The 14110-nt window shown below is 38.2% G+C and overlaps 1 protein-coding gene and 1 long non-coding RNA gene across 2 annotated transcripts in view; both read right to left on the reverse strand.

Moving 5' to 3' along the window:
• Positions 1 to 14110, reverse strand: part of LOC132226386 (uncharacterized) — a 969091-nt gene that overhangs the window by 144902 nt on the left and 810079 nt on the right. The gene's annotated exons all lie outside the window — the stretch shown is intronic.
• SLITRK1 (SLIT and NTRK like family member 1) lies at positions 8528 to 13810 on the reverse strand. The gene has a single exon (XM_059684943.1). It carries the CDS (start codon positions 12889 to 12891, stop codon positions 10801 to 10803), a length of 2091 nt encoding a protein of 696 aa, XP_059540926.1. The 5' UTR covers positions 12892 to 13810; the 3' UTR covers positions 8528 to 10800.

Consider the following 14110-nt stretch of genomic DNA (forward strand, 5'->3'; position numbering starts at 1 on the left):
AATAGCTATTGCTTTCTGAAAGTTCATAATGTATCAAAACCTTTTTAAAGTGTGAATTAACACATTTAATATTCAGAACATTGCTATGAGGTAGGCACCATCATTGTCATTTGCATTTTACAAGTGAGAAAATCAAGGAGCTTAAAAGGTTAATAACTTTATCAAGTTCACACAGCTAGCCAGAGCTAGAAGTAGAATTGATACAGTCTAATTCTAGAGATGGGACTCTTAACCACTCCAGTAATTCTTGATCAAACATTATTAGTTTATTGTCAGTTCTCTTCAATCACTATTTTACCCCCGGCCTACTTTATACATATTTTTATAATTATATTCTGATACAATCCCTGGCATATAATATCTGTACACTGAATGGAAAAAACTTAGACAACTATCCTGTATAATTTTAAAAATCCTATATAATTTGGATAAAGCAAATTATTTTGAGATATTTTAATGAATATATAATAAGCATATCATTTGAGCCTTATTAGAGGGATTTAATCTAGTTTACGAAAGGGCAAACTACCTCCCATAGGCCAGATAAATTCTGTTGCATGTTTTATGTTGCCTGTGGACTAAGAATAGTTTTTATATTTTCAAATACTTGAAAAGAAATAAAGAAAAAAATATTTGGTGACATATTAAAATTATATCATATTCAAATTTCAGTGTCTATAAAATTTTAAATTTTATCAACAGAAATTTTTAGAAATCTGTTTCCTCTCTTGTTTTATACATGTGTTCTACATAATATGGATGTGCATATCTACATATTACACTAGATTTTCCATCTGAGTACACAAAGTCAAAAATGTGTATTATAACAGAGAAAAAGTTTCCTGACCATTCGATTCTATCTAGTTCAACAGTATCATCATAGGTATGAAAATTGGGACTCACCAGCACTAAGAGCCTTACCTAGCATCATAGTGCTAGAGAAGAGCCCAGTCAGAATTTAAGGCCTTCTGGCCACTGGCTCAATGTAGTGGACCCCATATATGGTACCAAAGACTGAACTCAGTAACACCATGAGGCTGTGTTGTGAGGCACTAATAGAGCTCTCAGTGGCTTTTAATTTCCCTTTTAAAAATAAACTGAGTATTTGCAACAGGGTATTACACATATACAGAAAGAATGAAGCCACTCAGAGCTTATGAAAAGGGAAGACTATCCTTGTACAATGTCCAAAATGAATATTTGAATTGCAGCAGGACTAAAATAAAATGAAAAGTAATCACAATTTACTTAGAAGATTAACTTCAATTACACTTGCGCTGTTAGAGATTAGAGACTGTGATGGTGAGCTGAATGATGTGGATAAAATGGTTGGTTAAATGAAGAAAACATGAAATCTTTATTATTGTGCTGGCTACACAAAGGTGGGACTAAATACCACATGTGGCCTAGTTTATTGAGATTACCATATCACAGAGTTGTCTACAAGCCAGGGTAAAATAAAAGCTTCCCAAAGAGTGCCACCTTTGAATAACTACCAAATAAAAATCACCTGATTCTCATTCTTGTCTTATTGATTCCTAAAGTTAATCTTTCTTTGCCAGAAATCTTTCTACCTGTCTAAAAAATAAAGTTAAGTCTTTTGTCACTGGTAATGAATATGATTATTTCCCTCTAATTCAGAAATATTCTTACTAAAGCAAAAAACTTAAGCATTTCAATTTTAAGTTTACTTTTGCACCTTTATGTCACAAGCTCTTTTTATTATCTTTTTCCACATTGTTATTGTCTGTTTCCAATTGATTTTTAACAATAAATATTTTGCTGGTTTTTACATACAGTTTTCTGGTTTGAGGGAAAATGTATACGTATTACACATGTTTCATTCCTTTCCTATATGATTTCTTTCTAAAATCCAGTTTATATTCAATTGTCATTAAATCTGCCCTGAAGGTAGAGTGTACCAGTAAAATGCAACCTTAGGCATAGTTTTTAATTCTATAAAAATGGAGCCATCAATACAAGACTAATGATGAATTCCAAGTCTATATATTCCTCCCTAGACTCTCTCTGAGCTCCAGATTTCCATGTCCAACAGCCCACCCAGAATATGTATACAGGCATCTCAAAGTTAACATACTCAAACTTTAACTAGAACCTAAAACCTGCTTCCTCTAGCCTTTCCTCTGTTCTCTCTCTCTCTCTCTCCCTCCCTCTCTCTCTCTCTCTCTCTCTCTCTCTCTCTCTCTCTCTCTCTCTCTCTCTCTCTCTCTCTCTCCTATGTATCCTTTCCTTCACTCCCACCTCCGCTCTAATAGAGTTCTTTTGGACACCAAACATTTACCATCCAGCCTCCTTCTGTCCACTGCTACCACTATTGCCCAAACACCATCATGTCTTTCCCAAACTTTGCAAACTTAGCAGCTCCTTGCCTTCTATTTTTTGCCCCCTATAATTGACTTTCAAAATTGAGTCAAAACAACTATTTAAATATACTATTTGGGTCATATCACTTGGCTGCATAAAACTCTGCTATACTTGAACTAACATCTAAACTCTATGCTATGGCTTATAAGTCATTATCTGGCTGCTCTCTACCTCTTCAACTTCATTTCTGCCTTTGTTAAAATATCAGCTATTCTTGCCTTCTTTTTAATCATTTTTTTTCTTTTCCTTTTTATTGAATGTACTGGGTTAACAAAATAATACAGGTTTCAGGTGCACAACTCTGCCACACATTTTCTATACACTGTACTGTGTGTTCACCATCCCCAGTCAAGTCTCTGTCTATCACGATTTCTAATCCTTAAAAAGACATGCACAACTTTTAATCAAGATGTTTTGTCCTTGCTAATTTATTTTCCATGACTCCTCTTTCTCCTAATCTTCAAATAATTGTCTCATCATTTTTCACTCAGTTCATGGAATATCTCCTCAGAGAGGACTTCTATGACCACCCTAAATAAAAAATATCATCACCCCCTTCCACTTTATTTTATTCATAGCTCTTCATTATACAAGCTTATTTTAACCATTATTTTTGTTTACTTTTCTTTAATCCCAGACAGAACATAAATTTAGATGAGAAGAAATTTAGTCTGTTTTATTTGGCTTTAGAACCTCTGCATAGATGCCTGGCATATAGTAACTGATCAATGAATATGTTTACAATGATTACAAAATAAAATTTTCATTATTCCCAGTTGTTTTTTCTTTCTTTATTTCTTTTTGTTCTTGTTTTCTGAATTTGGCTTTAGTTGTATCTCCCTAACAATACTATGTTGCCTCCTTGAAATATCTGGAGATAAGTGGTACATATATCACTGATAATTGTATTACTCTTGAAGAATACAATATTATAAAGTTTGTAGTAAAAATATTTCTCAATCATTGTCTAATAGCCAACATAATTAGGGACTGAAATTTCTTTTCTTGAAATATGTCATGGTAGTTTAAGATATTAGGAACTAAACGAAACATATTTATAAAATAGAACAATTCTATTTCCAGTCTGTGTATCTGATTACTCGCCAATTGTGTAAATTGAACTTGCAGAAATATTAATTTAATAGGCACCCTATTAGCAATCCATGTAAAAAGGCTAAAAAAATTATTAAAAAACTGGCATAGATAGTTTGGGGCTGGCTATAAGTGATGTCATGCTTATGCAAATGTTAAAAAGTGCTCTGATCTGACTTTCTTCTTAATTTAATTTATAAATTTAAGTAAAATAGTAACATGGAGCCGAAACCAGTTTGGCTCAGTGGATTGAGCGTTGGCCTGCGGACTGAAAGGTCCCAGGTTCGATTCCGGTCAAGGGCATGTACCTGGGTTGCGGGCATATCCCCAGTAGGAGATGTGCAGGAGGCAGCTGGTCGATGTTTCTCTCTCATCGATGTTTCTAACTCTCTATCTCTCTCCCTTCCTCTCTGTAAAAAATCAATAAAATATATTTTAAAAAAATAAAATAAAATAGTAACATGGCATTCCATGTAACTCATTTGTTGGGGATTATTGCTATTTTCAGCTGTTGGTTTCTTGGCTTCAAGTCTTACTCTTCATAATATCATAACGTAAGATGCAATACCCTCCTGGAATACTCTGCTTCTTATGCCTTAATGTCTAACATACAAAATGCCATCTGTAACATGAAATCTGGTTGTTGGAGAGCTGACCATTTGGGTGAAAAATAAAAATGCCATCCAAAGTTTTGTTGAAAAATTTAAAAAATGTAACATTTTTCTGACTAAAAAATTAATAAGGTTAAACTCTCTCCTTAAAGTATTGAGACACTGAAAAACATTTAGTCATTCAGGAAATAGGGATAAACAGCATTAAGCTCTTTAGTAATTTCATTCCCTTTAAATTCAACTGATAATGGGCTAAATCAAATTAGACTAATTATTTAGGAATCTTGAAATGTTTACCAACATAAATTTTCAACTCAATGATGACAAAGCCAGAGTCAGCCATTTGTTATATGACCACCAAAACAAATCCAGTGCTAAATATATCCAAGTAAATAAAGTTAACTGAACTCACACTGTATCAAATTAGCTACAAATATTATCTAACTGAACAGGAACAAGCAAATAATTATTATGTGGCATCATTTAAAATATTATATAACAAAATTTTAGATATAATAATTTAGTCATATAGAATTACTTATAATTATATAAAATAATGACCTGGGTTTCAATAAATATAAATACCTGGATAAAAACAGATAGATATTATTGTGGTGTGTAGAAAATGGCATCATTTCAAATTCATTCACTATTTTGTAATCTTGTTATTTTATGGAAGTAGCAAAATGTTCTACATATGTACACGTAATACTATTTAAATCATATTACTATCACAATAATGAGTATTCTTTCCTCATATCATGCAGTTTGAAAATGTTAAAAATATATTGATTTTAAAAATAAAAGTGCACAATAAATATCACATTTATCTGGGAAGAGTCATTATATTTTATCGCAATAGTGACCCTTTTCTGCTCATCCGCCTTTTGTGAGAGGCAGAAAGTGCTTTATTGAGAACACTATGGATTGGCCATTTATTATCTATATTTGAAGCATTTCTCATGTTTCACTCTGTATTGACTTTTTCTATTGATAGGCTGCAGCTGGACATGTTTCCTTCCTGTAATTTTCTTCCACGGAAAGAAATGGAGTTAGAGTAAATGGAACAAGGCATAGAACTGACACAATGCATGGCTTTGCTTACTGCTTTCTGCTTGTTAAACCTTTGTACTTGTGCATCTGGAACAGACTAGTTAGTAACTGAATATTAGGTTTTTCTAAACAAGCACGGCTTTGGGATTATTAGCTTTACAGTAACATTGAAAAAGTATATATAATAATATATTGATGTTGCTATAATCTATTTTATATATAATATAAACACCTAAATTCCCAGAGACAACTGTACTGAAATTCTTATGATATTATAACATAGTTTATTCAGTTTTATTCTCATATTGGATTTCTCAAATAACTAAAATTGGAAAATTATCATTCACCTGTTAAGATAAAAACTGGTTTGATTGGTTCATTTTAGAATGATTAGTCAGAAAACTCTTACTGACGTTAAAATTAGACATTTTCCCTATTTTCCCAAAGAAAAAATGAAATTGAAACCAGAAAGGATTTAAAGTGCTTCTTTCATTTTACAACACTGTTTTAAAATTTTAAACTATTTGTATAATAGTTAGTAAAAACGATGTGACAACTGCACTTTTCCAAATGGCCCAAACCATCACATACTTAAAAGAAAGAAACACAAAATTATAGTGGCAGCCTTTAAAAACTGCCAATGATATACTATTTTATAATTACAATGATGTATATATCTCATCTTTGCTGGTGATAAACTTCTTGAGATTAGAACTGCCTTATTTTCTTTTCCCAAGAGAATGTCTACAATATTTTTCACGTAGTAACTGCCAATTTTTTGTTGCCAATTGAACATTTACATTCTAAAGCCTTCAAAATTCTGTAAAATTTTAGATAATTCTTCTCCAAGCTTTTGCAAAGTTCAAGTAGGAAATATAATTATATTTCAAGTACGTAAGGTAATATATATTTAGCATGTAAATGAAAGGAGCAGAGTAATTAATTAGACAATTGAGGTCTCAGGCAATAAAGTGAAATTGCCAGGCAATTGAGGCCAAAGGGTTATACTGGGTTTCAGTATCTAAGATAATTTCTTCAGCGGTCCATTTCATTATAAAATTATAGTTGTTAAACACTTAGTTTGTTATCTTAACTATCTAACTTTTTCTGTAACCCAATCATATTTCAAGAGGCCACAATAGAGTCAATATTGGTTCAGTTTTCAAAATTGTCTTGTTTGTAATATGTGCTTTCCTAAAGCTACCCAGTGGCCTTTCTTTAAGTTTCAATGCCAAGAATCTCTTGCCACATGTCCTGTTTCTTTTAATGATATCAGTTTTGGCAACTTTATAGATAAAAGAAAATGCCAGGGGATTATAAGGAATTATTTACTTTATCCTTTTTTTAAAAAATGGATCAAGGCCACATTGAAATAGATCATATAACAAAAATCTTGAGTATTTCTTGCATCTGTTGATATTATACAGAATTCATCTTTTAAAAATTAAATAAATATGCTGCATTTGGAATAGATTGCCATAGAGAGAAAATGGACCAAAAGTTAATGCATGCCAAAATTAAATTTTAGCACATTTTATATTTCCATTTTCTTCACATAAGCACAAAAATAAAAAATAGTATTCATAAATAAGCTAGCCAAAAAGCAAAGTTAGAAAACACTCTACTTAATATTCTGCCAACACATTGAAAACACACACTTCTGTGTTCATCTTTACAAATTCATCCGTCTCTTTGTGCACAGCAAAAAACATTTATTAGTAACCTAGAAAAAGCGATATTGACAAACTGTCCTTGGAATCACCAATATAATTTTAACACTTTCTAAAATGCCTGACAATTCTAATTACATCTTATACTGGTATAAATACTGTTAAGAAAAAGAATCATGTTATGTTGATGATAGATAAACTATTCCAACTTCCTCCTAGGTAAACATGTAAAAATGGTTAAATGATAAATTTCTATGGCAACATCTTAAATTTTAAGATATTCTTAGTTACATCAGCAGCCACAGAATCTACTACTTTCTTTAAAGCAATGGAACTAAACAAAATATCTCTTTTCTCCTTTTCCGCCTGGCACAACTACAATCTCTTTTGCTTTGTTAAATTAAAGGATGATATAGCTGGAAACAAGATATCTCAACAAAAGCAAATGACAACTACAGTTATGTTAGCATTTTATGTAAAAATAAACAAAAACAAGAAGCTAAGCACATCTAAATGGTAATTATATGATGAGACCATATGTACTGTGCATCCTTCAAACCACATATAAGCATATATAAAAGTTTATATATGTAACTATGATCAAGATACTTATCAAAATAAATAAAACACTCTCAAAATAATGTATGTTATTTTATATGTGTTATTGGACATCTTTTCTACATAAATTTTAACAAGTATTATTATATATTAAAATATTTGATGACCCTAATAATTTAGAATAAATGTATAGATAATTTAAATTTAATCATATGAATTTTTATAATTCTTAAATTTATATAGCACATTCATCTTTTTTCTTATATGTAAGTCTTCTTACATACTCTTGGAGAACATCTCTTCTAAATGTAGGATGAGTATCTTTTGTTGCAAGACGTACTGGATATATAAAGAGCCACCAATACATACTCAAATAAGAAGACACAACCTAGGTTCTTTATTTGGAATACCATATTTTAAAAAGTCATCAGGTAAATATGACTATTCATAGAATGAGGTGTTCAAGTTTAAATCCAGCTCCACTATTTAACAGTAATGAATTGAGTTATTGCTTATTCTCCTTTAGCTTCATTATTCTCATTGGTATAATGGAAAAAGCAATATTTCATTAAACTATTCTGTCTTGTGGTAGTTAAATTAAATAGTTATGTAAACCACTTAGTACATGCCTGGTACTCAACAACCACTCTAAACTTATTAAAGCTAATATTTTAAGAATAAGTTTAACCATTTAACCTTATTTTTAATATTGTAATTTTTAAAATTAGTATGAAGAAAGGTTCTTGCCCAGTGCACCCTGTGAGAAGGTTCTAGTTCTATGAGAAGTTCTAGTTTCATAACTTAGATTAATTATGTATCAGTTTTAAAAATTGCTATCATGCCTCACTAGGTATTTTTAGTTAAGTGTCACTTTCCGCCAGAGACTTAAAACATCTGCCATCTTTTCTTTGCCTTCTTAAGGTCATAATACTGTCGAATACCTGGCTCTTTCCTTTCCCCAACTTTCCCTCACAAATAAATCTGTCCATCGCTTACCAGAAACCCAGTTGTACTTTCCATAAAAGGAAGTAAGGCCTTCATATGAATAATAAATAAAAAGCAACTTATAATATTTGTAGGTTACAATTTCACCACCATGAAATGTAGTCCACAAACAAAAGAATCAAGAGAGAAAATGATGAATGGCCTTAGGAATAGTCATGGTTTATAATAAAGATTTTATTTAAAAAGCATTAAAATAAATAATACATACTCCAGAACATCACTGTCACTGTTCTGGGAAATTACTTCTCTCTAGAATATGAGTTCTAGAAGGCAAATCTTCTTACAACTGCTCTGGGGGCTTTCATTTGCTCCTTTACAATCTATATAGATATATATTTTTTCTTGATCTGTGGTCTGCAGTCTTTTAACACTTCTCAATGGTGGATATGTGGTGGAATGCAGACCCCATCAATACGTGTAATTTTATTTGCTTTTTGTCCCTTAACTGCTGATAAAGCAGACCACTTGGAAATCCCAGAGGAATATAATTGAGGCCAGAGTTACATTGGCTCATAAAATTGAAATAGTTCAATGCTGTTTCTTGTTAATTACTGAGTCGCAACCAGAAATCCGAATGATGGGATAGAAACACTTCTTTAGGATAATGATTGATTTCCATAAAGATAAGTGTTTTAACAAATTTCAATATGCAGTTGCTGGGGCGGGCAGGGTGGGTGGGCATTAATTAGTTTTACCGTTTTCAGCAGATGTTGAATTCAAAACGCCAGCAGCATCTCAAATGCCAGTCATTAAGGCTGTCTTTCATTGAAGAATGCTGACCAATGAAATCTCCACTCTGTTTAATGAGACCGATCTAGGCAGAGTCAATTAAATCAAATCTTTACTAACATCCTCAGTATATCTGCAGTGTGTGCACAGCAGCAGAAGCAGCAGCAGGAGGGATTTCCAGTATTAATAAAGGGATTCACTGCCGCATAAGGAAAAGGGGAAAAAAGGGAGGGCGCTGTTGGGGGAAGACCTTACTTAATCCACAGGAAAAGCTGGAAAAGTCGGGGCGGGGATGGAGGGGGAAGGGCCTGGAACTACGGAAAAGGTAAAAGCTAAGTAAGAGGGTTAGAGAAAGAGCCTTAAAGCGGCTCTGGAAAGATTCCACCCCCCACCCCTCCCCCTCCCCTGTCCCTTCCACCGCAAATCCAGGTTACCAGTTGCAAATAGGAAGCTGGAAAAATGTAAGGACCAAGAGTTGAAAACATTTTCACTTTAATACTGAAAAAATATGCCATTATAAAATCCTTGAATAGAATTAGTAAGTTTCACGTGCTTCCTCGCTTCTTTTCCCTACTTTGTAAGTAAGATTTACACCAGCACAGAATTGCTACCATAGGATCGCAGCCTAAGCACTAGAGTGACATTAATTGGTCATGCTTAACTGCCTCAGAAATCTTTTCTTTTTTTCTTATTTTTAATAATTACACCGATACTATAATAGAAATCATGGGTACTTATTTTACATTCAGATGGAAGGCCTTATTGGAAATGTATAGAAAAATATTCCCCCTTCAAAACAAAAAATAAAACCGAAACAAACATCACCATCATCAAAATAAAAGGACGAACCCAACACAACCCGTGAAAACGTCTCTCAACAAAACACATTTTTTTAACTCATAAAATGGACTGATGGCTAACCATGCAAATGTCTTAAATAAAACCTTAACATTTTTTTTTTCCACAGTAAACATACTCTCTGAACTGCCTACCGATCACAAATAATGGCGAAATGGCACTTCTGATGAGACTGTACTTGTTTATAGAAAGTTTGATACGATGGGACTTATCAGGTAAGAGGGTGGGTGCTGTGAGCGTGACGCTCTCTCCAGTCGCTCTCTCCAGTCCCTGGAGCGCGTGGATTCCATGCGAGCCATGCAGCACTTGTTGTGTGATTTTTTCTCAGAAGTCAAAGTTACTTATTTACAATACATTCATGCCTTCGTGCAACTGCCCATCCCTGCGTAGCCAACAGGGAACGATCAGGCCCCCTCCTCGAGGGGCTAATCCACAGGGGAAAAATAGATATCTATCTCTCTATATAGATGTGGGTATGCGTGTATATATGTATAGGACCACGACAGCCATCCCCCACCAGTTCCTCCGCAGAGGGCTCGGGCACTGTCGGTCTCTGAGCAGGGCCCCTGCTGGGCTTTGTCTACAGGGGCTCAGCCGGGCTGGCAGCAAAGAGCGATTTGGCAGCGCTCTCCCAGCCACAGTCTGCTCTTTGTTTCCAGGAGGGAGCTAAGGAGTCAGACCCTCTCCGTGGAGCGAGTTCACAGTTATTTATTTACTTGTGTCCATCAAGCCTTGGGGGGCGCACTGGACTTGGGTCTGGGCTCCTCTGACCCCTGGGATGTCGGCTAGGGGAGGGAGCATCGCCTCCCCCACTCCCCTGGTCTACGGGGGTCGGGGTCTTAGTCTGAGAGCGAGTGGGAGCCACAGTCGTACACTCTGTGTGCCCCGTCCGCGTTGTAAGGCCCATTGTGCCAGTAGGAAGAGTCACAGACTGTCTGTAGGGAATTGATTTCGGACGCCGAAGAGTTGGCATCTCTTCTCTTGGACCGCTTGCGGTTCCGCAGGATAAACACGAGCATGCCCACCACGGTGAAGGCGGAGGTGACGAACACCAGCAGCAGTCCCGGGACCAGCACGGAGATGGACACCCTGCTGGTGTCTAGGTAGGAGTTGGAGTGCGTCCCGGTCTCCGCCAACCCGGTGCTGTTTTTACTGTGCGAAGTGAGCGTGGGCGAGAGCCGGGCGTACAGCTGGGGGCAGATCTCGTCGTTGGAGAGGAGCATGACGTCCTTCCGAAAGAAGTTCACCGGCGTCTCGCACTTGAGGTCGCTCATCAGCACCTCGGAACCCAGGCGCTCCGCCCATTGCTTGAAAGGCACGATGGTGCAGGAGCACTCCCAGGGGTTCCCGTGCAGGTCGATCTGGATGATGGAAGTTAACTGGTCCAGCACCCCTGCCACCGGGAGGTACATGAAGTAATTATTGTGCAGGCTGAGCTTCGAGAGCGAGACCCCGGCGAACACGTCCACGGGGAGGGACCTCAGCAAGTTGTTGTTGAGAATGAGGATCCTCAGTTTGGGCATGGCGTGGAAAGTGCCCGGGAGGATGAGCTGGATCGCGTTGTACTCCACGTTCAAGTACTCGAGGTTTTGCAGCCCCGCAAATTTCTCCCGGGACAGTGTGTCCAGGTAGTTGCTGTCCATATACAGCCACCGGAGGTCCAAGAGGTTCTTAAAAGTGTTGTTTTCCACGGTGGCGATGTTGTTGTTGCCCAGGTCCAACAGGATGAGGTTCTTGTAATCCACAAAGTGCGATTTGCGGATGCTGTGGATCTTGTTATCTCGCAGGAAAAGCTCCTGCACGTTGGCGAGCTTCGGCTTCAAATCAGCCAAGGTGCTCACGTTCCGGTTGTTGCAGTTCATCTTTAACCCCGACCCGGGGATGTGGTCGCAGCTGCAGCCCCCAGGGCAGGGCAAGCCGTTGGCTGGGGGTTTGTTTCGGGCGCTGCCGGTCGCTACCGCTGCCGTGGGTCTGATTTTGATCTGCCAGTTGCCAGGGATCTTTGTACCTCCGTTCGGAGCAGAGCCCGGGGTGGCATGATCCTCTTGCCCGTTTGTCTTGAAAGGAGTTGGCAGGGGGCCAGGAGCGAAGGTCTCTTCTTGGGCAGGGGGCGCCGGGAGACTAGAATCCACTCTGTTTTTCAAAGGACACAAGTCCTGTTCGGTGGTTTCATTGAGGTCTTTCCCCTGCAGTCTGGTGGGGGCTTCGCAGACCACTCGGCCGATGAGGGCGTTTTTGGGAATGTTTTCGAGCCATTCTTTCAGGGAGAGCAGATCACAGGTGCAGTCCCACGGGTTATCCTCCAGCAGGATCTCGGCAATGCCAGGGATTTGCTCCAAGACCTCCTCATAGGGCAGCGTCTTCAGCCTGTTTCCCCGGAGGTCGAGGTGGGTGATGGGCACGTACTGGAACACGTTGGCAGGTAGGGTGCTGATGAGATTGTCGTTCAAAATGAGCACCTCCAGCTTGTTTAAGTCTTGGAAGGCCCCCGGGTCTATATCCCGTAACAAATTAAAATCAGCCTGGAGGTACTCCAGATCGTCCAGCCCCAGAAAAGTCTGCTTTCGAAAAGACTTGATCTTGTTGTTGTTGATATGCAGCCTTTTCACCAGCTGCAGCCCCAGAAAAGCCCCGGGAACGATTTCATGCAAGCCATTGTTTTCCATGTGCAAACTAACCGCATTATAAAAGTTCGCAAACTCATTAGGGAAAAGTCGAGTGAGGGAATTGCCATGCAGAAATAGATGGTAAAACTGGGAAGTCGGGGCTGTGAAACGCTGCAGACTTGTAAAGCCCTTTTTTTCACAGTCTACGTGGAGGTCCCCTTCTATCTCATTGCAGGAACAGATCTTCTCTTTGCAAACGTCCCCTGTAACGTTTCCAGCGGCAAAACAAAGAGACGTCTCCAGCAATAGAATCCAAAGCAGCATTTTTAAAGCGAGCAATTCATCCCGATCTCATCACAAAGTAACAGCGACCATCCTGCTCGCCACAGACACAATTCAAGTTCATTTAGTGCTCCAATGTCCGAACCCAGGGAAGGAGAAGAAAAGGGTTTGGGGGGGGTGGGGTGGATTCCTTCCTCCCTAACCCCCCCGCACTGCAACAACCCAGGCGCCAGTCAATAATTATACCCACGAACTATCCAGGCACGTAGTGCAAGGCAAGCAAAAAAAAAAAAAAAAAAAAAAGTAGAAAAATAACCCCACTCTCCCTAAACCTTTTTTAAAAAGAGGTTAAATATATACGTATAAATTAAAAATGCACACTTAACAGAACCCCATCTAGTGGTCTTCACTAATGAAAGGGAACAATGCTAGTAATTAGAAGCAAGTGCATGTTAGAGAAACAAGCAGAGGGTTTGCAGCGTAGTACAGGCGCACTGCCTGTGCATGGCTGTGCGTCGGACTGACCTTGCCTCTCTGATACAAAGCAGGGGTTTTCGGCGGCTTCTGATGGTGAGGCAGCTGGTGGAGTTCTTGCTGTGGCTGTGGGTTGCCGAGAAGTCCCCCCCGAGGTGCTGTCCAGTCCCCCCGGTGCTGAAATCACGCTCGACCGAAACACTCACACTGCTGAACCAATGGCGCTGGAAAATTTCCGCAATCGCTGCGTTTTGTGGCTGTCCATCCTTTTCGTTTCCTTCCCTTCGGGTCCTCTTTAGCCTTCTTTCCCGCCCCCTGGGCTCTGGATCTCGGTTACAAGCTCGTTTCTTGTTCTCCTTCTCTTGCTTCTGCTCTTTCGGAATTACGTGGAGGGGGCGGAGGGCGGGGGGCGAGTTGTCTGAGGGAGGAAGAGAGCGCGAGAATGGGGAGGGGAGAAAGAAGAGAGTTGCTAAGAAGCTCTGCTCGTTCCAGCCTGGTGCACTCTGAAAGATCTGACACCCTCTGCTGATCTGCAGTAGCAAAAATCCATCTGGTGAGGGAATGCTGAAGGAAAAAAAAAAAATCAATCCACGTACAGGGCAAGCGTTAAAAATGTGGGCATTAAAGGCTGTCATCCACGTAGACGCTTTTATTTTAAATGGATTATTTAATTATTTTTGCATGCTGGAAACTTTACCCTTTCCTTTCCTTAATGACCTCGCAGCACCCACTAGCTCCAGTGTTTGGGAAAGAGTGCTTTTAAAACATTTATTTCCCAATGGCTTGA

This window comes from Myotis daubentonii, chromosome 2 (genome assembly GCF_963259705.1).
Source record: "Myotis daubentonii chromosome 2, mMyoDau2.1, whole genome shotgun sequence".
Lineage (NCBI taxonomy): Eukaryota > Metazoa > Chordata > Mammalia > Chiroptera > Vespertilionidae > Myotis > Myotis daubentonii.